Source organism: Siniperca chuatsi, linkage group LG6 (assembly GCF_020085105.1).
Source record: "Siniperca chuatsi isolate FFG_IHB_CAS linkage group LG6, ASM2008510v1, whole genome shotgun sequence".
Lineage (NCBI taxonomy): Eukaryota > Metazoa > Chordata > Actinopteri > Centrarchiformes > Sinipercidae > Siniperca > Siniperca chuatsi.
Window position 1 is genome coordinate 23720424 of NC_058047.1, and position 24354 is coordinate 23744777.

Genomic DNA, 24354 nt, shown 5'->3' on the forward strand with positions numbered 1-24354 from the left:
AATTGTCTCTGGATGCCGCTTATTGCCATAGCAACGAGTCAAAGCTTGCGTGACGTTTTTGTGCTGCGACGCGTGATTGCCACGTCACCTTTAAGAGACTCGTGTGTTTGTTTTGTTGGAGCTACCCTAGCTGACACTTCTTATGTTTGTCGTTAATTTCGTTGCATTTAGCTAACACTGATGACAGGTAAAATGCTGACGGTGGAGGATTTTACGCACTTTCCGCTCCAGATGTGGGAGAAGGTGCTGTCGAAGGTAAAGAAAGCTGTTGTTTTTATGGATGACAAGTGTGCAGAGGCTCTCCACTGGAGCGGAGGTGCTGCCATGTTATTGGAGGCTGGAGCCAGAAATTTAAAGGAGTTTTCAAGCTTCGAAGCCTGTGGTGTGAATGAACCGAAAGCCGTATTTGTGGTGAGCACTTTGTTGAAGGGCAGAACAATTAACATCATTAAAGACATCATATCCCTAAGTCACTTCCAGTATTGTGTTGTCTTCACCACCGTTGCTCACTCCGTGCACCTGCTCGCCAACAATGTCACCACAGAAATGGAAGGGAACCCTGTATTTGAGCAGTTTGAAGAAAAGCTGTGCGACTGGATGGGAAACATGAACTACACGGCTGAAGTCCTGCATGTTCCAGTGGTGTTTGCCCCTGTATCACAGCAGCTACTCCTCACACCCATGTTTGCTCACCTGTTTCCCCTGCTCTCACCTGATCTGGAGTCAATAAATGCAAAACGACGAGAGAAGAAGAGATTTGGAAGCCTGGCCGACATAGACATGCATTCTCTCCCTGTTGAACTGCAGCTTGAAATCAAATCCTTGACTTCAGCATTAAATTCAGTGTTTGAAGCTACAGGCACCAGGGAGGAGAGTTTTGCTGTTGGTCCCATGAGCCGCATCATAGCAGGGGAACTGGCCAGTCACCCTCAAGCAAAAAACCGAAGGAAAACAGCCCCTAATAAAGCATCAATCATTTTTGTGGACCGAACAATGGATCTTACAGGTGAAATCTCCCTGCTTTGTGAACCATATTGCTTCAAATCATTCTCCATAGTGCAGAACCCTAATTACATCATAACCATGACCCTGTGATATTCTTTATAGAATTCATAGCTTAAACTGCAAAAAGAGTGTTATGTGACCAGTATCGAGTACAAAAATGCACATATCGATGTTGATATGTCGCTGAAAAGTGTTACTACTTACTGAATAGATATTTGGTCAGTTTTAATTCTCCATTTCTTGATTCTCAGGAGCTGTTGGTCACCATGGCGACAACCTGGTGGAGAAGATTCTGACTGTGCTCCAACCCTTACCTGGTCATGTGACAGACGTACAGGTGGACATGCTGGAGCTCACAAGTCTGCAGCGAACCCCTCACTCCCAGACCACCCTGGCCCCCGGCTGTCTCGCACAAACCCAGTGAGCGCATCTCTGATGATAGTTTTGACCATAGTTCATTTATAGCAATAGTCATTTTCTTGTTAATTGGTGTTATATATACACACACAACTGTTATTATCACCTACTTGAGAGACTTGGATTGAAATGATAGTAATGATCATTTATTGCGTCCCTTTCAGCCATTATTTGAAACATTTTCATTTTCATTTTAAACATGATCCATTAAACAAAGAAGGCAAGTGACTATCAAGAAAATATGAGTGTACATCATCCATGAGGGAGGTAAATAAGAGAAGTAAGGAACAGAAAAAAGATAGAAAGAAAGAAAGAAAGAAAGAAAGAAAGAAAGAAAGAAAGAAAGAAAAACATACATTTAGTAGGTAAATCAGGAGGTACTGGGTTGCCAACAAATGTTCAAGTTTTTTGCTGGATAGATATTACAGTGTACGTGCTGTACCTATATCTACCTATTTCACCTAAAATGCTTAAAGGAGCTGTATGCGACATTCACTGCCACTAAATGTCACACTAGAGCACCAGCATCTCGGACCAAAACAAATGGGCGCTACGCCCACCAGACACCATTGAGAAAAACAGTAATTTTACCTCGCAGATCATTGTAAAACACTTCATTCAACCTGGACAGAAACAAAATAAAATTCACCAAAACCGTCTTTGTTAGACTTTCCAACAATCACCAACTCTGGTTTGATTGAAAGAAATCCTTAATTCACCAAGTTAGATGTGAAAAGGCAGCCGCGAAAATGCGCCCATCAAAGTACGTCCACATGTTTTTGCCACTGACAGCCAAATTGTTATTCTAAGTGTCTGACAACATTATGGAAAGAAATTGTGATGAACATTTTTCACTCGTTTTTTGGACCAAACGATTAATCGAGAAAATAATTAGCAGATTAATCGATAATTACAGTCACAATTACGTCTTGTTTTTCAGCACATTCATTAATCCTTCCATAATTTCCTCCAGAGATATAACTTGTTTTTTAAAAGTGCATGTTTCACTCTTGCAATCAAAGAACTGTGCTTCCCATTAGGATAGCTCATCAAATGTGATGTAGTGTCAGCTACAGGTAATCATTCTGTCTGGCTAGTGACTATGGCTGATTTCATGTGTAGTGGAAAACATCACTTTACAGATGTCGTCTGTCTCTATGTGTTCTGGTTAAAATGCTGTCCAGAATAATGACTTTAGTTACCGAGGAGTATTATTATTATATTTTGTTACTCACATTCCCATGGAATATTTATCCTATCCCAATAGGGTTAATTCTTGTCCACTGACTAGGGATGGGGTTCGATAGCATTTCGTCAGATCTGAATCCAGTTCCAAATCGGCTTATCAAATCCAAATCCTTTCGAATCCCTTATCAAATCTTTTTAGGTAGTTTGTTTGGTGGAGAATGAAGACATCTTAGCTAAGAAAATACATATTGTTGGAACTGGCTGTTGGAACCGATCCCTACCACTGACTCAACCACAATATACATACATTTTTACATACTTTTCCCACCTGGCCAAACACACATATGCCCGAACACACACTCACCAGCCAGAGCCAGCCCCCGCTGAGCAAGTTGAGTGGCATATGACCAGCATTAGGTGCCAGTGGTTCAGTGAAGCTTGCCTCGAGTCTTGGCTGTGCAGATGCACGTGTTAGGCGCCTGCGGTGGGGCTGTTGTACATGGCAGGGATTAGTCCTACATCATGTGTTCCACTCCCGCTTTGCCCCTTCATGTGGTTGCAGGAGGAAAAGGCTTTGACTGAGAAGAAGAGTTTTGTGGCTGGAGCTGTCATGCAGTATGTCTGACCGCGTTCATGAACAGGCTTACACATACACTGAATGCAGCAGGGACCATTCCGAGCTAGGTGGGAGGTTCTGTTGTAATGGAACCAGTCTTAGATCTTTCTAGTCAGTGCTGTTTAGACAGTGTGTACTGTAGCAGATAATATGAGCACAGCAGGGGCAGGTTGCGCTGACCCTCGGATGCAGGGCTTAAGTCTGGGGCGCATCAACCAGATACCTACAATACACCCACAATAGCGTGTATCAAGTCACTGTTCTGAATATCTCGGTTGCACAAACACAGCTGAGAAGTCTCCGTAGACGAGTTAAATGTTTGATATCGTATGCTCGATGCTGCAGCAACAAGCTTACCCTCTCACATTGTCTGTGTGTGTACACAAGTGTATGACGAGGGATAAGAGGTTGGGTTACATTTTAGACAAAGCACCCCAAAGAAGGATTGGTGGCTGTGCAGGGGTTGAGGTCCCAGCGGCAATGTTTACAATCATTGTTCCAGATCTTTTCACCTAATATGACCTCAGCCAAACACCTTATCTCACAACATTTAGATGACCGATTCAGATATTGTATACAAGTTCTAGCAGGTGCTCGGACACAAACAGACAAAATGTAGCTGAAAGTAATAAGTGATGCTGCAGGGGATGTGTTTGTATGGAGTACGTGTCTGATCGGGGCCAGCGGGATCAGCAGGAGTGTTATTGCCTGTGCTATCTCTGAGCAGATGGCCCAGTTGAGCCTTATCACAGATGTTTAGGAGATTGAAGTGCTGCTGAGGCACAGCAAGAAAGAAGCCTAGAGTTCTCACTTTATTTAACTGCCTTCAAGTGCACAGCTCTCCACGGGCAGAGTTTATGTCAATCACTTTAATATGTTCAAGACAGGGCTCTGCAAATGCATGTTTTTTGAGGTGTACTTCTCCTAAGAATGAATCTCTCCTAATTCTACAAAAGATACAAAAGCACACATTTCTAAATTGGATTGTTTTCTTTGCATGATGTGAACTGTGCAAAGCACTAGACCCTACTGGCTCTGTGTGGTTTGATTGTCTATATAATAAGTTCCCTCCTACTGTATGTTTATACACCTATGATTTGTTGAGCTATTTTTAGCTCAGACCACAGTGTGTTTTGATTGGTTTTGCCATGTAGACCAGCTCAAGCCTTTAAATATTAGGTGCGGACCTAATTTGGACCTTTTTGTATGATATTTCCTTCAGTAATTCCAGGATATTTTTATAGATTACTGTGTCTTAAACATTTTGTGGGTGGTTGTTGATTCTAGCTCTCCTGGCAAGACCCCACACTTACTTTGCAATTACTGTCGTATTGTCTTTCATAACCTGGTGGGAATTTTCCTTATCCTGCAACCTGACTTTCACTCTGTGGTTCTAGTAATTATGCCAAAGAGAAAGTATACTTTCTGTCGGTGTGTAAGCACACACACACACACACACACACAAACTTTGCCTGTGCTGTTGTACTATGGCATTCTTTTTTAGCCATTAAATGGTGCCAGGATGCACCATTTGCTGTATATAGAAGGATGTTGAGTGAAAGTGGCAGTGGAAGTGTTGTTTTGTGTGCCTGTGTATGTGTGTTTGTGGTCAGGTACCTTCCAGCCCAGTCTGTGTAATTTGCTGTGCTTGACTGCACAGCCCTTGTGATCCTGAGTAGGACATATGAACCCCATTGGCGGAGGGCACCAAGTTTCCCTCAGTCTCAGACTGAACCCTGCACCCCCGTCATCTGGCCGCCTTCGACCTTGATCCTGTGGTGGGAGTGTGTGCATGTGGGCAGAACCCGAGTATGGGTGGCCAAGGTGCTCTGGGCCTGCCTGAGGAGCTGCTGAGCTTGAGCCAGGCAGAGTAACCGACCGCACCCTGCCACGAGAAAACACTGCGAGGCTGCCATCTCCTGAAATCTGCCCTGCAGATCTTGCGTGTGTACCACCAGGAAGGAGGGAAAACACCTATTTCTGTCCCAACTGGGAAATATGAGCATGAATAAAAATCCATGCATACTTATTTGAGTTCAGGCTGTATGGGAAAAGTAACAACAAAAAAGCAGAGATAGTAGAGTGTGGAGAGGAGAGAGCAAATGACAGACAGCTGAGGACAGCTAACCCTGTTTTTACTCCACCAAGAATAAAGAAGGGGAATGAAAACTGGCCACATTCATTCTATTGTGGTTCCTTATAGGGTAGAGATTGTTTTGCTATTCTATACTTACTTACTTATACTTAAAGTTAAGTCTTTCAAGTAATTTATAGGCTAAACATTAACTCTGCTGCTTCATTACTTACAGTATAGTATGAGTTCCCATACAGACCTGCCTATTGAGTATGTTTTTTGGATTAGGATAGGAAGTAGAGGTAGCCATGCCCACAGAAAAGTACTTGTTGTTTTTCATTATTGCAATATAGAGTGATGATCAAACTTTAAAAAGTCACAATTTAATATTTTGAAGCCTTCTCCCACCACCACAAGAGAACCAATTCTCCCTCTAAGCCATATGCATCTGTGCAAGAGCAACGCAGTTTGGTTGCTTTCATCTAATCATTTATCACACTGATTTTATCAAGACTACCCTGAAGGTCAATGATAACTGTAATTGTTTGCAAAATAGAGTTTGTATCGGTCGATTTTGGTAGTAATATATACAGTAGGAGATGCAGGGATTTAGCCATATCTTAGGATTCAGTGAGCTGACATGTCCCCTGGTCCATTTCAGATGTTGTGTCTCTGTTTCTTCCGCTGCTTAATTCTGTTTTCCCCTCCAGTGTAGAAGGTATCTCATCCTGAAACCCACAGTACATCAATCAAGTAGATTACTTTCACCTGAACAACTTGTACTCCGTGTTCCCATCAAGACGGAGATAACAAAACCTATTCAGTCTTGTATGCCGTCATTTGATTTTTCACTACACTACACAACACACTTTTTATTTGGGAAAGAGTGTGCAAGCATTTATTCAGTAAGATGATAAAACAACCCCAAAGATGGCGCTTTACATCCTCCAGCCCCACTTCTTCAAAGAGCCCCTACTGCTGGCATTCATTTGAAATGGTAAACTAGCCAAGACACATGAGGGGAGGAAGAGACTCCCGTATCTCCCACGTACATCCTTTGATTTCTTACCTTCTCCCACATTTTACCATTCTGTCTACACTGCAAAAAAAGAATGTTTCTAACATTTTGTACTGTATATGGAGTCGTCACTGAATGAAATTGGCTAATAAGAGCTCCTTGTATTTCTGCATTGGTGGGTTTAATTCTTTAGTGTGTATCTCCCCTCCTATCCTCACTTCCTGCGGAACTCCTCTCCCTCTTTTTCTCTCTATAAATTCGCTGGGTCATTTGTCCCTCTTGCCAGGACACACAGACACTCAAGGCCAGGTCTGGTTTTGGTCCACCTCTCTCTCTCTCTCTCTCTCTCTCTCTCTCTCATGCACTCATGTACATAGGGATGTTTACAGGAAACAGAGAGTGTGTTTTGCCCCATTAAAAACACTCCATAAATTAACTGACTGAGGAATGAGGCTGACCTTGCACAATTCTGTTATGCTGCATCTGTTACATGTAGACCTTTTGGAAAGTACACAGATCTGAATCATCTGCACTGGGAAATATATTACAGTCTGCTTTTGCAGTCTGCTGAGTGTGACATTTTGATACTCTTGATCACATTAAGGATAGTTACATTAATATGCACTGGACAGTACTGTAGTTTGTTGATGTGACTTGTTGCACAGATGCTCACAACACCAAGAAGTTGTGTTGAATATTTATGAGCTGTGATCCGTAGTATGAAGTTTCTCCGCTGTCCAAGTGATAGGCTGTGTAGAACTACTAAGTTAAAGGCAACCGGATTTGCTGTTTCACATGTTCTCACTTACCTCTAGGGGTATCTAGCCATGCGGACGGTTTTGATATAAGAGAAATTTCTCCAAGATTTCTGCCACCACTGCAATACAATTGACTTCAATTTAATTTGTGGTGCTCAGAACATTCAAAAATTACTTGAAAAACAGCAATTTGCCTTTACAGAAACCATAAAACAATTCTGCTTACTTCCATAAAATTCACAGACATAACAGTTTGAGCATGAAAGCTGTTGACAGAATCCTAAGTGGGTTATACAGAGTGATGGGACACTTTCTGGAAAGAGGTGTTGCTGCAGAATGTTGTTTTTCAACGCTTTGAGCACCACAAACAAGATTCCATGTACTTCTATTGTGTTGTAGTGTGCTGCAGAAATCCCAATACCTCACACATACCTCAAAAAATGGTCAAATAAAATAATAAAGCTAGATGCATCTAGAGGTAAGTGAGACCATGTGTTTTTTGTTATGTGTGTGAACTGACCCTTTAAGACATTTTGCCACTCATCCAGGAGGCTTCATCAATCGTATGTATGTAGAATGACTCACTTCTTCTGAATCATGTCATGAATACTGAATTTTGAGGTACACGCTTGCTCGTCATGTGTGAGTGGGAGTCAGAGTAAAGAAATGTGTGTGTACACATGCATGTTCGACCAAGTGATGAGGGGGCCCACAGGATGGGGAGTAAATTTAAGTCAGAACGGTTAGAGCCATTCTTTTCTGCTGCATCATACACTTCCAGGAATACTATCCCCCACCTCACCCCCACAGTCATTAATGACTTGGACACGGTCAGAGGTATTTCATCACTTTAATGGGCACATACGTGTTCATTCTGTTACACGGTACGCACATCTTTCTTTAAGTTACAGTATTTGATGCTCACCTGCCTTTTAATGGTACAACATTCATTACACATGTAGTGGAATTTAGTTTGGACACAAACGCCCACACTCTCCAAACACACCCACTCAGCCTGTCTAAGCAAGCCAGAGAGGACATACCCCATGGTGTACACAAGTCAAGTGCAAGAGTGCCCCCTTCAGTCTGTATCTGAGGAGCCTTTTTAACAGACAGAGCCACACTGCACTCAACTCTCACAGATGGCCAATGACACGCGACCACATTCGCAGGTCCCCCTACCCCCTATAGTAGAGTAGCTACTCAACAAGGTTCCTGGCTGGTTATGGAGCCTGTCTCACACCCTGCCAGTATAAACCTCACCACCAGCTCGAACCCCCGCCTTCGTTCGACCAAATGGCCCAGGGAAAGCATCAGGGGAGTGGGCCACCGGGGGTGGGGGGCTGGGTGGGCAAAGAGCCAAATTAGAACCATATTTCATCCACACCCTACCGAGGCCCTCCGTCTTCCAAGAACACACACGGATGCACAGGGTTGCGTGCAAACGTATACAGATGCATGTGTACACACTCTCAGACACACAAACACACACATGGCTGCTCATATATGGCCTGGTCAAGTCATACTATTGGTATTTCAACCATGACAAGTATGTGGGACTTCACGGTTTGCGTAATCGTAGCAGTTCTAATACTTCGTCAAGTGCATGGGAGGTGTTTTTCGGAAGGATTACAAGAAGTGTTTTCCAAAAATTACACCATGTCGTAGCTCTTGACCAATAGCTACAATGCACTACTTCGTATTCATGTCTTAATCACAACTTAAGCAAACCAAGAGATCGTCATGAAATACCTCATTAATTTTCTTGTTTCTTGTAAAAAAAATAAAAATAAAAATTGACTATCAGTTTTTACATTACTCTTGTCCTGGGCTGAGTCGTGTTTGCCGGTCTTTGTGTCTGGTTCTAGTGTGAAGATGGCGGGCGTCCCAGTGTGAGCCCCTCTCCTCCCCATCTAGCCCCAGACCAAGGTCTGGAACAGATTACATCTGATATTAAACACATGGCAGCAGTTAGAAAGGAGAAAAGGCGAGAGAAGAAAAAAGTCAAGAAAAAAGAAAAGAAAAACAGTGGATTTGTCAACGAGCTCCGTACTACCTTCCTTCTCTCTTGCCCCTTTTCTCTCTTTGTCTCTTTCTCTCTTCAGTTTCTGCTCACTCCTGAGTGTACGGAGAAGATCATGTCCGCTTGTCTCTCTAGCTGTCAATGACGATGAGATGTAGGCTGTTGATTCCCTTTTTTCCAGCCAACAAAGTGTCAGTGCCTTTTTAACAGGGCATGAAATCTGAGAGGAAACCAATGGAGACAGAAATCTAGAATATGTTTAATTCAGATATAGGAGCCATTTTATAAGAATAAGTGTAACTTTCTATGAAGCTATTGATGATGAAGCTCCTTAGTGACAATCTTTGATTCTTTCATGGAAAGACGTAACGCTGTTTCCACTGCTCATGGCAGATGGTAGTAGTCTTACACACATGCTTTGTCCTCAGTCTCCCATTAGAGATGTGGAGTCAGTGTGTTTCATAACCTAGCAGATAATGAGACGAGGGACTGTGATGGTATCAAGAGGAGCCTTGGTCTCCAGACTCTGTTGCTTTGCCACAGATGTAAGGACAGCACTGATCGGTCCAGAGGAATGTTGGCATACAGACGTTTAAGGTGGATTGAGAACATTCCTGATGTTCCCTTCGCTAATTTCAGCTTTTTCCTGTGAGGGGTCCCATAGGGGAGTCGCCACTCCCCAACCAGCAGGCTCTCTATCACTGAGACGAGCACTCAATCACGTCCACGATGTCCTTTTGTGTTTATACTCGGAGTCCTGCATGCTCTGAACAAACAGCAGGAGCAGCAACAGTTGCTCAGCTTGTTAGTGCTGAAAATCACTGTAAACCTCTACTACACAGTTTGTTTGTTTTTTGGACTAAATGTCCTGTTTGATTGTTTTACCTACCAGGTCACCTGCAGCACAGTCACTATGGGACGCCATGCTGACCAATAAACATAAAGAGGGGGTGATGGAGGTCCGTCGGCAACTGGTGGAAACAGCCAGCAAGGAGAAGCTGCCAATCAAGATGAGCATGGGTAAGAAGCAGAACGCCAAGTACACATCTTGTTTCCCCTTCAGTAAAACACAAATTCACACAAAATAGAGAAAATAAAAATGAATAAACATGAGCATTCAAACAAGTGAAAGTGTCATGAGTAAAAATAAATATTAGAAAGAAGTGTGTGTTAGTATTGTAGTGTTTTTGGAGCAGAACCATAGCGCCTCCTACTGAGATCCTACTTCTCTGCCTTGCCGTGTATTTGCCCATGTGGCCACAGAGGAAATCTGAACCACATGTTGGCTCTATGACACACACGCGCACACACACACACACACACACACACACGATCCCTCGCACACACGCTGCTTTTGAAAGCGTTTTGTTGTTTGTTAATGAACCAAAGGGGGCTGAAGCAAGGGATAAAAATATGTGTAGGCACGCAAAAATAAAGTCATTACATGCACAAGTATACAGTGCTCTCGTGCATTTTCACCTTTATGCTACCCCCTGACTCACATAGGTAATGGATGTACTCCACTCCAACAAACACACATACACTGTGCTAATATGCAGGTTAGCATCTGGCAGAAAGGGGGGGTTAAAAGGGAGGGGTAATGTGGTCCCTCAGCTCCTATAATCTATGAGGTAAAGAAGGTCTCGTCTCTCGTAACAAGCAGGTTGTAATATCTTGGAGGTCACACACACAAATGCACACACACTCTACACACTCTGCCAAGCATCTGCGTACACATGGTGGTTTCCTTTCACACATTTGTACTAAACAGCAGACCTTCTAATCCTGGATGGCTGCTACATTGTGGATTTATTTAGACAAATGCACAACAACAAGAGACCGAGCTGCAGAAATAAAAGGAACAAAGAGATTGGGAGAGAGAGTAAAAGCAAGAAAGTATGAAGAAACATTTAAGCTGCTCCTGCCTGTTGACTGACAGTCTGTTTACTTAATGTCTTTCCTGAGAGAGAGAGAGAGAGAGAGAGAGAGAGAGAGAGAGAGAGAATAAGAGAAAAGCGGGGAGAGAAGGGGGCACTGTCAGACTCCTCACACACTGAACCTTTATACCCCACTGGCAGAGGACCAGATTCCATGAAGCCCCCTGAGCTTCAAACACACCCCCACACAGTTCCCATCCTGCCCATCAGCACCACCAGTAGAGTTCTCAATCCATCATGCTCTGTTCATATGAGACCAAGCTAAACCCAGTAACACAAAACGTTTAGCATTAATACCTATCTGCTCTCTCAGTGCCCACTCACTCGCCAGGAGAGTAGAATTTTCCACTTGCACCCCAACACATTCTCACTCTGCTAGGTTTATGCAGATCAGTGGAGAAAATACTGTATCATGATACTACAGGCCCTGCATTCTCACATATGGCCCAACTTGGCTTCTTTTCATCTCAACAGGATAAGATCATCCTGGGAGAGACAGAGAAAATAATCAATTTCTCAGAGCCTGAGTATGACCCGTCAGGTTTCTCATAGCACAATGGGATGATGAAATTCCCTCGCTGTGTGTGTGTGTGTGTGTGTGTGTGTGTGTGTGTGTGTGTGTGTGAGTGTGAGAGAGAGAGAGAGAGAGAGAGGATATGTATGTGGTTGTGCAGAGTCCAGTGTTTATCTTGGGTGTTTTTGCTCATAGCGGGGAATTAGTGAGACAGCTTTGGTTTCATCGTCCATTAAATGTGCGTTTAACTGTTCATCTGTGTGTGTGCGTGTGTGTGCGTGTGTGCATGCATAATGTTTGCGTCACAAGGTTATACAGTTTGTGTATATACTGTGTGCCCTGATACTGAAGTGTAAATGAGATGTGTTGACAGAGCATTTCTTCCTGTGGTGCATCCATCATTTCAAGCAGTGAGATTAGGGAGAGTGTAATATCACAACGGATTCAAATAAGTATTCATATTTTATAGTATCTCCCCTTTTTTAGGCTCCTTAATTTAAATGACAATCACAATTTGTTAAATGGATGCATATTTTGGGCGTAAAAGGTTTTATCTCAACTGTACAAGCAAATGAAATGAAAATATCATCACAGATCACCATGTATGGCCATTTATTTCAGTGGAAAACCAACAATATTTACAGTAATAGCAATCAGTCAACCAACAATGACAACATTATCAAATGCATTTTAGTTGGATCATGTAACAACTTGAAGGGCCTCAGTTACAATATGCCACTTCCAGCCATTCCAAAACGTGTCACACACATTGTTGAACCTCAAGTGGGTTTTTTAAATTGTTTTTTAAGCATATTACACCAAAAACTGTATAAATACAAGAACAAGTCCCTAATCAGATCAGACATTATTTGTGAAAATCAAAACTCAAACTATTGGATGTGCTATTGTGTCACCAGCATATGCCTCATACTGTACATAAAGATGATGTATGACTTTTAGCCATGCTAGCATCATGGCTCTAGGGATAGCAATGCCGGTCTGTCCCTAGTTGGTTGGGCTACCACTTTGGTCCAGACTGAAATATCTTAACAACTATATGATGGCCACGGTCCCCATCCTAATGACTTTGGTGATCTCCAGACTGTTCCTGTAGCGCCACCTTGAGGTTTACATTTGTTGTTTTGACTGAAAGGTCTCAACAACTATTGGATGGATTGCTATAAAATGTGGTACACATATTCATGTTCCCCTCAGAATGAACTGTAGTAACTTTGGAACATGCCCCTAATAATAAGATAAGATATTTTGTTTGTGATGATCAAAACTCAGTTCAGTGACTGGAGAAAAAGTACTATTTTGAATTGTTTCTCCACCACATGCCTCATACATACTGTACAGATGATGTATATATTTTTCCCAATAGATATTTCGATCCTAATTCCCTCGCTTACATTTCGAACTGAGGAGGAACCACAGATAAAAACTTTTCTATGACACAGACACTAAAGAAGGTCTGAGTAATGTGGCGGTGTATGCCCTGTTGTAGCCTGTGCTCTCCACTCCTATACAGTAGATTCTTGAAAGGGGCCCCAACATGCATCCACAAATATAAGCTCCAGGACTTTCCTCCTCTTGGTGTGCATAAATAAAACTCTCTCAGCCTTCCTGTGTCCCCCATCCATGTAGAATTACTTACGAGGCTGTCCAGCTGCTGAGGCCTGCCACCACTCAGCTCCAAGCGGACATCAGACATCACTTACCCTCTGACTAACCCTGTGCACCTAGAAATCAAGTCATCTTCCAGTAACAGGACTAAATCATTGTTGGCCCCTGCCCTTTTTTGCATTGTTCAGGACTTTGATCATGGACGAGCCTCAATTGCCACTTCTGCACATCAGGCTAAAATGGACAGCAGCTCAAACTGTTTATAGCGTGGGGCTGAAAATGTGATTTGTTTTATGGCTCCTCCTGCAATAAATGCACCCAGCAGAACTTTAACATGGCCAAAAAGTTCAGGTTTCTTCTACCATCCTAGGTAATAACTAAAGAGTGACACAAACTGCAGTATTGTATATACCTTAAAACCTTTGGGCATACAGTAGGGCGCTGGTGAGCAAAACAGACATGCTGATGCCATGAGTGGAGTTACATTTAATTGAAATAACTCCATATTTCATGCACACATTATCTAATTGACTCCACACTATATTAGAAACATGTCATCAACCAGAAGTTAATGGTGTGTCTTTCAATACATTGAAATTAACTGAAGCACAATAGGCATACAATGTATGATTTGCCCAATGAAAACAGTTAGTAGTTAAACAAATGATAAAGCTGACATGGAAAAGTCAATTCAAGTACAGTCGTATTTATTAGAGGCTGAAAATTAGAGCCTTTCCACTTCTACTATTACTGCAGAAACACCCTAGCTTGAAACCAAAGCTCAGCTGACAGATCATGTCCCTGAGATTCATTTTGCATCTGGCAACAAGATGCTTGAGGAATCACAGAACTGTTTTGAGGGAAGTTTAGTGACATAGATAAGCGCTAAGGCTCGGCCAGGGCTGTTTGATTGTGTAAATAGAGAACAGGCTTTTGTGTGGCTTTCTTGTCTTAAGTTCTTTTTTCTGTTTTTTTCCAATGTCTTACATTTTCTCACTCAGTCTCTTATGATCTACCCAAGCTGTAAAGTCTGATTATATTTGGCCTACAGTGTACTGTTCTTTGGTTGCCTATTCTCCGGTGAAATTATGCTTGGCCCTTGTCTTGGACGTATTTCCTGGTTCTGTGCTGAATTTTGGTTGGCACATCAAGCTTGGCGAACCTTGGTTATACTGCCAGGATTTTATGGCTGAATATGTTCACAATAGAGCTTTTCAGAATTTTGAGTGAAGCTTATTCTTCAAAAAATACTTTAATTTCAGCAAGAAACTAAATTCCCTTTTGTTTTTCCGTATTGCCCATACAGTAACTGCCACACAACACACTGACTCTTTCACTTCAGCTTGGAAAGTGTGTTTCCCAACAGGCGGACTTGCAGGAATCTATTTTGCTGTCAGGTTTACTTATCAGCTGCTCTGAAAATTATTTTTTTGTTACTAGCTTCCATGGATGATTCCCTACAATTTTTTTTTTCTGAAAATATTTGACATCTGTAGATTTTTTTTCATCCACTTTAACAAAGTTTAAAAAAAATGTGTTGCCTTTACATTTGTTAAGTGTCATGACTACATATTATGTCTGGTATTCTGGAGCTTTCTGCTCCATTTTTTTATCGCGCTTGTCTGTTTCTCTTCTAGTCATGTGTTTGGCCCCGCTAAAGAAAACATTGGCCATGTAGTTCAACAGGAAATACTCCCACATCTGGTGCTGGTTCAGAACATCAACATGAAGAAGTAGGCTTTATGGGGAGTTAATGTGTGCCCCCTCTCTATCCCTACCCCTGACAAAGCCCCATACCTCCAGGCCACCCTGCACACCCCCCAGCCCTTACACCCTTTACACCGCTCTTCCTGTGTCTCTGTGAATCTTCGCGGGAGATGTGGGGGGGGGGGGTCCTAAACATTGTGAGCAGGCTGGTCTCTCTCTGCCGCCTGTTCGGAGAAAACCTCTGATTTACACTTATTAGTCACACACAAGACGGGCTCTCAGGAGCTCTTATCAGTGTTTCTGCACCTCCACTATATGCAGACATGCTCAAGCGCACAGACATACTCATTGTTGTTTAGTCACATACTGTGACTCATGTAAACATGTCACTGAAAACTCTGACAGTAACTCTCCAGCCGAAGCTTGCACATATAAAGAATATTGCTCCCTGACTGGCACAGCCACACACACATACACACTCCTGCGTGGGCTCTCGCTTTCTCCCAGCCTGTGGAGTTTTTGCTCATTAAGATAATATTATGGTCTGTTTTGGTATCAGTCATTCCCCTCTGCCCTAAGCTGAGTGTATGATAGTTATTAAAAAGGCTGTTATGCTTGGAAAAAGGTTGTCTATTTATTCTATTTCCACGCTCTGCTCTTCCCATCAGGAGGAATAACTGTGTGTGTGTATGTTTGTAACAGATGGCACACAAAAAACCATTAGGCCAACAGTCAGAGTACAGTTGTGGATTATACTATATACTGTATGATGTGTTTCGACCAATATTGATTGATGAATTTATGATTGCTCCAATTTCTCCCCAGATAATAACAGTATCTTCTTCCCTCCTTTCAGGCCGTGTGACCCCTGAGCAGCTGTGCTCCTACATGCAGCTGTTCCGGAGCAGTTGGGGGGCGCTAGAGAGTCACTGCGGGGTGCTCCAGCTGGGCCTGGCCACGGCCCAGACACTCCGCCACCCCAGCCTGCCCCGCTGGGATGCCTGCCTGGCCTTCGAGAGGCTGCTGCTGCAGGTCCGTACTCATCTTACACACACCTATATATCCATATGCGTTAGAGGCGATGAAAACTGAAAAGTCTTTTTTTTTTTTCAAAATGGGATAACCACCCCTTGAAAAATGTGACACCAGCTATGACATTTTTGAGCCTTTTGACAACAAAAAAATATTTCAGATGTAAGCAATTCTCTTTTTTAATATTAAGGAATGTGGATCAAGTAACTTAAAGAATGCAAGCATGTTGTTTTTAAATTATATCCTAAACAGTGTTACACTGATAGAATAAAGTAGAAAAACAGCACGTTCACTAGCAATTTGTAATTAACTTGGTAATTATTCTTTCACATCTTTGCCTTCGGGTAAATATTTTATTACCGATGCTCAGCAGGTAAGTGGGTGCTTGTGGTTCACTAGATGGTGGCCAGAATGTTGTGTTAAACTGACAGAGACAGGAAAAAACGCAGATTCCTCTCCTTCATAAACAAGGTCAGTTGTGTTTGTAGGGAAAACATTCGGATCCAGTAAACACTGCAAAAATGCCAGATTTCCATCATGTTGTTTATAGGGTTTTTAGTTCAGAGGAGGAAGAGGTCTAGTTTACGGGGGCGGACAGAGGCGGATGTACACGTGTGTTTGACTGTGGAAAGGTCAGAGGGCACGTCTGATGGAGAGACAGAGACACAGGGGAGAGTGAATAGAAGAACACATCAGAAGCCAGACCAGCCAGTCGTCACTTGTTCACTTCAGCTCTTTAGCAGTGATCAACTGATGTTTTCAGTTCACCGAGCTGAATGGTGCCGTACTCTGCACTGTGAGCTAAAGCCATTCCCTCCTTCTCTTACCTTGCTATTTTCATTGAGTCTCTTTATATTCCTGAAGCTGTAAAGCAAGTAGTAGGACAGCAGAGTATTTAGGAACTTATTAAACTAAATCACGGAAAAATAAAACAAGCTCGCAGCAGCGCCCCATGCCAAATTGGAATTTGAAAACAACCTCATAAACCTTCGTCCTCAGCTGGGGCCATCGTTGGTTTATTAAATAAAGGAAGACTTTAGGGCTTATAGTTCCAGTATGCATTTACTTCATGACTCCACTTTGATCCACTCCCCCATGGTTGTCTACTATACCTGGATAATTCAAAGTACAACTTTCTCACCACTTTTTTTTTAGGTTCGGTCTCATAACTACCAGACTTTTGACTGTGTCCACAGGTGGAACTGAGCCTCATTAAACTGATGATGACTACGTTAATAACAGACTGTTGTTGTATTTAGCATCATGAAAGTATATATAGCTCTTGGCCCGGGTTCAAAATGACATTCTTCAAGAATCAAATCTCACAATCAAGCCTTGAGCATGATGTGAGAGTTGGTGTTTGCAATCAAAACGGGCCTGAGTTTTATTGAGGTATTAAGGGAAATGAGTTGTGTGTCCTCTGTGCCCCCTCTGTTTATTTAATTTCCATGTGAGGCTTTTGCTTTGGCTCTACATGGACAGGGGGAAGTTAATTACATTACAAAATGGTGGGGTGAAATGCCTTTCAGCTCTGCCTGGCGGTTGAGCTGTGTTTGCTCTGCCTGAGTGTGTGAAGGCTTCTGTGGGTACGACTGGGCAGAGCTAGACACTCCATCGCTGGTGGACAGTGTGAGTTCATTCAGGCCAACTCCTCCGTGGTGCACTGGGGCCTTGGAGTGGGCAGTAGCTGTACTGAGGCAAAGGGCCATTGAGTTTGCGGCCTAGCCTAGTTCATGCCTTTCCCAAAAGTTGCACACACACACTTTGTCTGCATAAAATACTGTGTAATAGCTACTTTGTGACCTAGACAACTTTTCCTGCGCAACAGCGTGCTGTTTTGCTCATGAGGTAATGCTTAAATATGCTGTAACACATAAAAAGCTCTTAGGAAATTAACTGTGCTTTTGCAAGTTTTTCAATGGCAGCCTTTACTTGAAAGGCAATATACCTCTGAGGGTCTTGCAGCCGGGAGGTTAATAAGATTGGGGCACAGATGTAGTTATGGAGGTTGAAATGTTAGTTGGACTTTGATATAAATGTGGTTAGTGTGATACTTACTGTTTATACTGCCTTTACGGAGACTGCTGGATTTATTACCTCCTTAATATAGTATTTATATTTGTGTGAGACGGCCAGATATCTTCTTAGCTGGCACTGCCACCCTGCCTGCACCTATACCCCCCCTGCTGCCCTGGGCCCTGGCTGTCTGGCATGTAAGTGGGTTTTGCTCTGAATGGCTCAGATTGAGCAGGCTTGGTCCAGCTCCAGCCCGCAGTTACAGAATGTGTATGCTAGACGGGTTCAGTGCTGGACAGGGGCGATGCAGCCAAGGCAAAACTCAACAGACTCACTCTTTCACCACTTCCCAGAACATCACAGTCACATTACCTTCCCATCAACAGCCCAGTCAGAGCCTCTACCTCACCAAACTAAACATGTACACTACTACTGTACACCCCTCTCAGAGAGAGCTGACTTGGGACAAGTTTCAGTTTTTTTTGTAATGACAGACTTTTTAAGGCTAGTAATGTCTTTGAGTGTGCTGTGCAGTCTACTGTTGATTAGTTTGTCACATCACTGAACATGGTAGTGATGACAGCAGTGCAGTAGAGAGGAGCTAACCTCTCTCACCCGGCCTGTTGCTTTATTCTGCTGGGATTACCAGGGCATGCCTCTGCAAACATTCAAGCTCCGAGTTATTACTGGTCACAGCACTGCTCAGACAGAAAGCAGCACTAGGCTGTATGTCCCGTTCTCCCATGAGTCACTCAAACTGCCTGCCTGGACCTTATCGCTCTCTCTGTTTGTGTGTTAGTCTCAAATACTGTATGTATATATATATATATATATATATATAAGTTAAAATCCAGCTATGAACGCAAACCCAATGCCCTTGACATTAATTTACACAAGTTGAACTCCATAGGAGAAAAATACTGTGTATATACAAGGAAAACTGGTCATTTGTCCTCATTATTTAACGATTTAAGATAAACACTAGTCATTCTGAAGACGTCAGCATCTACGGGAATATGAAAAAAACTAGTTTATCAGGGCAACCAATTCTTCGAATCTTCATGGCTACATTGGTTTCTTAGTAACCGAGAAGCGACAACAGATCTGAGACGACCCGTATCCAGATTACTAATTGGCAGTGGTGGAAAGTAACCAAGTACATTTACTCACATTACTCACAATACACATTATTCTGAAATGGACCATTCTGCATAATGAGTACTGATGAGTATTTTGATGCCAATACTTTTTTACTTAAGTACAATTTTGAATGCAGGACTTTTACCTGTAACAAAGTATTTCTACACTGTGGTATTACTACTTTTACTTTAGTAAAAGAACTGAGTACATCTTCCACCACTGCTAATTGGGTTGGTTTGGGTCCCATTGTATTGCTGCAGGTCTTGGGTTACTAGAGGTACTAGATTTTAAAGGGTATACGGATATATCTGCAATAAGTTAATATCAGTCGATATATCGGCCTGGCTGATTGTGGAATATCAGCTCTCATCATGTGTGCTTAGTCATGACAGGAGATAAATGTATTTTTTGACAGGAGATAAAATAATAACATACTGCCACTCTTTTCAACCGCTGCTACTCCTTAAGTGGTGGAACATCATGCTGCTGCCAGTGTTGGTGTTCTCTCTGTCTTAGGGTCCCTTTTGGATCTGCCTCTTTAAAAAAAAAAAATAAAATCATCAGGTTTGAGTAGGTTTTCCATGGATCGATTTCTGATCAAGTTCAAAATGTTGGACCTGTGAGAACCTCTTCCACCTTCATCTGCAAAGAATTATACAAGAAACTCTGCAAACCTACAGTTTATGCTGCTGTGTCATATTTAATTCAAGATGATTCCAAAGTCTTTTTTTTTTTTCAGACTGTTGTTTTGCTCTGTTGCTGTGTGTGTGTGTCTGTTGTTGTCAATGAGTATATAGCCAGTATGGAGCCTGGTGACCCACATACTCCATTAACCCCCCAGTACTGTGTCAGTGTGTGCATGACCCTTCAGCTCTATCCCTTGACCCCTCCTGTACGTACACTGATCTATAGATGCTCAAACCTGCAGGTCTGTAGTATGTCAGTAGCCCGACAATAAAAACTGTGTCATTTTCCTGTTATGTAAAGCCGTACGAAGGCACGGCAATCCCAAGAATACTTAACATGCAGTTATATCTGGAACATCTGGATCATATCATTTCTTATGGCGACAGAAGGAAAAATGTAGATATTGGTCCCAAGTAACTTTCATCTTATCTGAGCTGCATGCCACAGACAGACAGAGGGCTTTAAGCCTGTAATTGGCCTTTCCCCAGGGTATGGAGACTGTCCCCACATCCCAGACATTCCCCTTATTCTCCATCTCTGCTGTGTCCGTGCTGCCCCCACGGGGGGGGCTTTACTCTGTTTTGCTGGTGATTGTAACAAAGGGGTGTGAATGACTCCGGGCACTGCCCTGAGATGTCCAGCACTGACCTTCTCCAGTTCCCCACTGTTTAACAGCCTCACATCTGGACTGACCGTCTCCCTATCCATCCACATTCAGTACCGTATTCTCCCTCATTCAGCCCCTGTGTATCCTCTGTAGCCCCCTCAACCCTGGAGCACCACAGATCCGCTCACAGAATGAGCCGCAGGAGGTTCAGGATCAACTCCTGTCTCTCTCTTGACAAAGTGGCCTCTGTGGCTCTCTCCTATCGTCTTCTGTTCATCCCTTTTCTCCAAACCACACTTTATCATGCACTTCTCTTTAAATATGTCATGTTTACCCTGTATCTCTGTTATGTGTTCTCCAAACATAGGTCTCACTGTAACATACACACACATGTACAACATGAACTCCTGTGCTCCACTAAAGTACACGCCACTGTATTTTGTAACATAACAAGCCTTCTAAAACTGGAGGAAAATGCAGAGCTGGAAGAAAGTTGGGTTTATCAGAAGAGTGAGTTTACCTATCTCTTCCTTCCTGTGTTTAGCTGGAGAGGATTACAGTGGGAGAGAAGAGCAGTGATGGAGTTCACTCCAAGGAAGACCCAGGAATAGCCCCCATCTCAAGCTCTCTTCCTCTCCCTTCCCCCTCTTAGCGCCGGTACCCTGAGACGGCTGTGTTTACATTGTTCTGCACAGCACAGGCCTAATGTACTATCTGTTTAATAGGCAGAGAGAGGCCTGTTTATACAGAGGGACCCTCTTTAATAGAGGTGATGGGCTGGTAAGCCAGAGGGCAAGACCAACTCATCTCACTTCCTGTTATCATTACCTCTCTTCTCTCAGACAGATAGGTGCTTGGCTCGCTCCGCTTTCTGCATTACTTATCCCCAGTCACCTGGCCATCCTGCTGGCTATGATTGTGCTCAATCTGTTTCCCCTGGAAAATCGAGGAACACAAGTTGGCTCAGTCATGTTGCCTCATATTAAACCTCAGTGGCTCCACTTCTCAGCTCAATAGTAATTTGCATGTGCTGCATTTTAAATGTTCTACTAAGCATCTTTTTACTAAATCTATATCTCAGCCCACTGAACTGGAAATTTATAGGAATTGCTTTGGTGTTAATAGCTGTAGAATTATAGAGCTACAACTCTGTGAATGTTAAAGCTGAGGAAGTTAGATGGGCTTTTATGGGCACTGTCTTTTACTTAAAGCGGCCTTTTTCTTTTGTTCTGTATCAAGTCCAGTTGCATTCGCTGCATATGTGCATCTGTGGATATTTTTTGTACTGGTCTCTATTGTTCACTGTGGCTGTTTAACTGTGGAGTGAAAACCCTTCATGTCAGGAGGATTTTATCATGTGGCCTGGAGTTTTTTTCCCTCACAAATGTGTGTTTTTGAGGGTTCTGCAGGATTTAAACTGAATGTTTTTTCACTGCCTCGGCCAAAGGTTTTTCTCACCCTTGCTCAGACCAAACTTGCAGAATGAAATGGTTGATCTTTCTTGGAGATCATCCATACTGCTCTCGCCACTTAAGCACACTTTTGGTATTTCAGAACTCTGTTGTACTGAGCTACATTGTCATCTTACAGTGTTTGGGTGAGGTGGTCTAGGAAACATGATCAGAGGGGGCTCTTGGAGCTCCCACTAACACTCTCCATCCCTGGTGAATCAGGTCAGTGTGGTCTGCTGACTTGGCCTCCTGGCGTCAGACTTCATTTGAGCATGCTCCAACAAGACACCACAGACTGGGGAAAATCCCACAATGCCCAGCATTCACCCTTGGATTGTTAACAAGGAAGGCCGTAGAAAAAGATGACCATTAGGGAAGATGTCGGGGGTTGCTAGAGACCCAACAATGACCCAGTGTCCCAGACCGAGCTGGCCAACGAACCACTTCATACCTTTATATTCCTCTGACTGGCACACGACCCCTTCCTTCATTTTAACATGTCACTGCTCACTTCTTATATTCCATTTTTTCCATGATTAACTGCATCTGAAACTATAGCCAGATGTGGCTATATTTATGTGCAAGTAAGTGTGCGGCCATGTGTGCATGCATGCATTCATGCATGTTCATCCTTCAATGTGCTTATTCTGGTAACAGTATCTCAACTTCCTGTTGTCACAAACAGGCTCTCTTTTCCCTGTAGAAAAGCTCCACCTCAGGACAGATTAACTATCAGGTCATTTGTCACTACCTGCTGAGCACAGGCCAGGGAAGGTCATGGCCCACAGGACATGTGTCTTTGTGTCTTTATGTCTGATCTGAAATGGAGACAGAGAAACATTCCAGGACCTTTGAGTGTCTTCTTTAGATAGTGATTGACCCCTTAGAGCCAGATTTAAGATTGACTAAACCAGGTTGAAGATTTCATTGTGATTGATCATTTAAGGGTGAAGAGTATATTAGTGACCAGTAACAAAAGAGAAACTCTACAACTAGCCCTCGCAAAATTAGCATGTTTTTAACACTGCAGATGCACACGACGGCCCACTTTCTCTATGCTTGGTTGACTGAGGATGAATGCTCAGCCTTGTGAGTCAGTGGACAGTAATCTCTCAGAACTTGCTTGGCCAGTTTCCTGCTGGCCTACACATTTTGGGACACAGTAGATTGGCAGTGCCCCCTACTGCCATGGATGGGCAAAGACTTGCATTCTGTAAACAGAGATGAATGGGATAAGGTTGGGGGAAGGAGGAGTGACCCCCTTAGGTCGTGGTGCAAAGGTGGGACAAGGACTCCTCTTTGCTATAGCGTGTAATTGTACCCATCTGAAACCCCAGTCCGCACCTCTTTCTCTTCTCTACCCCCACCCCTCTGTTCACTCATGCCCACCCTGCAGACCACCTTGTTGCCCCAGGGATTCACCCAGTCACCCGAAGGGAACGAGGCTGACCGATCACTATGGTAACTAAGCAGTAAGGGTCAAACCAGGTCAATCAGGGACAGACTCTTGCCACCCTTGCTCTGTCATTAATTACCCATAGTTCCCTAGGGCAATACTCCACGTGTAACCACATAGCTCAACAGGCTGGATCCAAGTGGTTTACATTTATGATCAGGTGGAGCACACATTGTTTCATATGTGTATCTGTGACAGGGTCACTGTTGTCTTTATTACCAGTTAAGTGAGTGTAACACCTCTGACAGTATTTGGATAATGGTGTGTCAAATGCACATGTCATGATAACAACTCAAATCTATCCTATGATCTGTGGGGTGTTACAGGGACCTTTGACTCTAAAGGAAGGCTTTATTTGATTAAATGTTTGAAAGGTTCATGGTAGTCCAACGGCATCTCAGTGTTTGATTTGAGCAGCCAGAGCGTACAGACCTCAGTCTGCTTTAACTTTAAATGTTTCAATGTTTATAGGTTGTGACAACATTAGCTATATCTGGTTTTGAGCTCAGCTTTCAACTTGAGCTGGTATTTGCATTTGTTAGGAGCTATGTGGATGAAAACACTGCATACAGCTTGCCTTCTTTTTTGTGTTTGGCAAGGTTGCCTTTTGTTGTTCTTGGAATCATCTTGTATGAGCTAGAAATGAAACTCATCTGTGGAGGGATTTTTAGAGCGTACCATTCCACTAACTTAACTTGATTGACATCAGGGTGCAGAGAATAGGGAGATGCCCCCCAGGCTCTCTGCTGGGGTCTGGAGGTAGTTAAGTATCCTTCTGTCATCCTCTCATTCCATATTATTAGTATTTTGAGTCTTGGTTTTCTTGTAAGAAAGTGTCTGTCTTTCTCCTCCCCTGACCCATTTATCTTTCATTACTAATGTGATTTGTTTTGTGTTGGTTCGTAGAAATGTGTCTCATTATATCTGTGTAGCCTTTATTTGGGGCAGAAGGGTGTATCTAGCCACATGCTGAAACATCCTGTAAGAGACTGAAACCAGAGCGGCCGATGTGAACATGTACGCATCAACCAAATATTTGTAAATGGACTTGTTAGAAATGCCTCAGAACAGTTGCCAAAATA

At 43.0% G+C, this 24354-nt stretch overlaps 1 protein-coding gene across 2 annotated transcripts in view; it reads left to right on the top strand.

The window, feature by feature from the left end:
• Positions 1 to 62: 62 nt before the first annotated feature.
• Positions 63 to 24354, top strand: part of scfd2 (sec1 family domain containing 2) — an 85909-nt gene continuing 61617 nt past the window's right edge. The window contains exons 1-5 of one of the 2 annotated variants that reach the window (XM_044199060.1): positions 87 to 187; positions 256 to 1006; positions 1257 to 1425; positions 9992 to 10119; positions 15740 to 15915. In XM_044199060.1, the coding sequence (XP_044054995.1) occupies positions 277 to 1006; positions 1257 to 1425; positions 9992 to 10119; positions 15740 to 15915 (1203 nt within the window). In that variant the 5' untranslated portion in view covers positions 87 to 187; positions 256 to 276. Of the gene's footprint in view, positions 1007 to 1256; positions 1426 to 9991; positions 10120 to 15739; positions 15916 to 24354 lie in introns of both variants that reach the window. The other variant, XM_044199059.1, reaches the window with a different exon arrangement.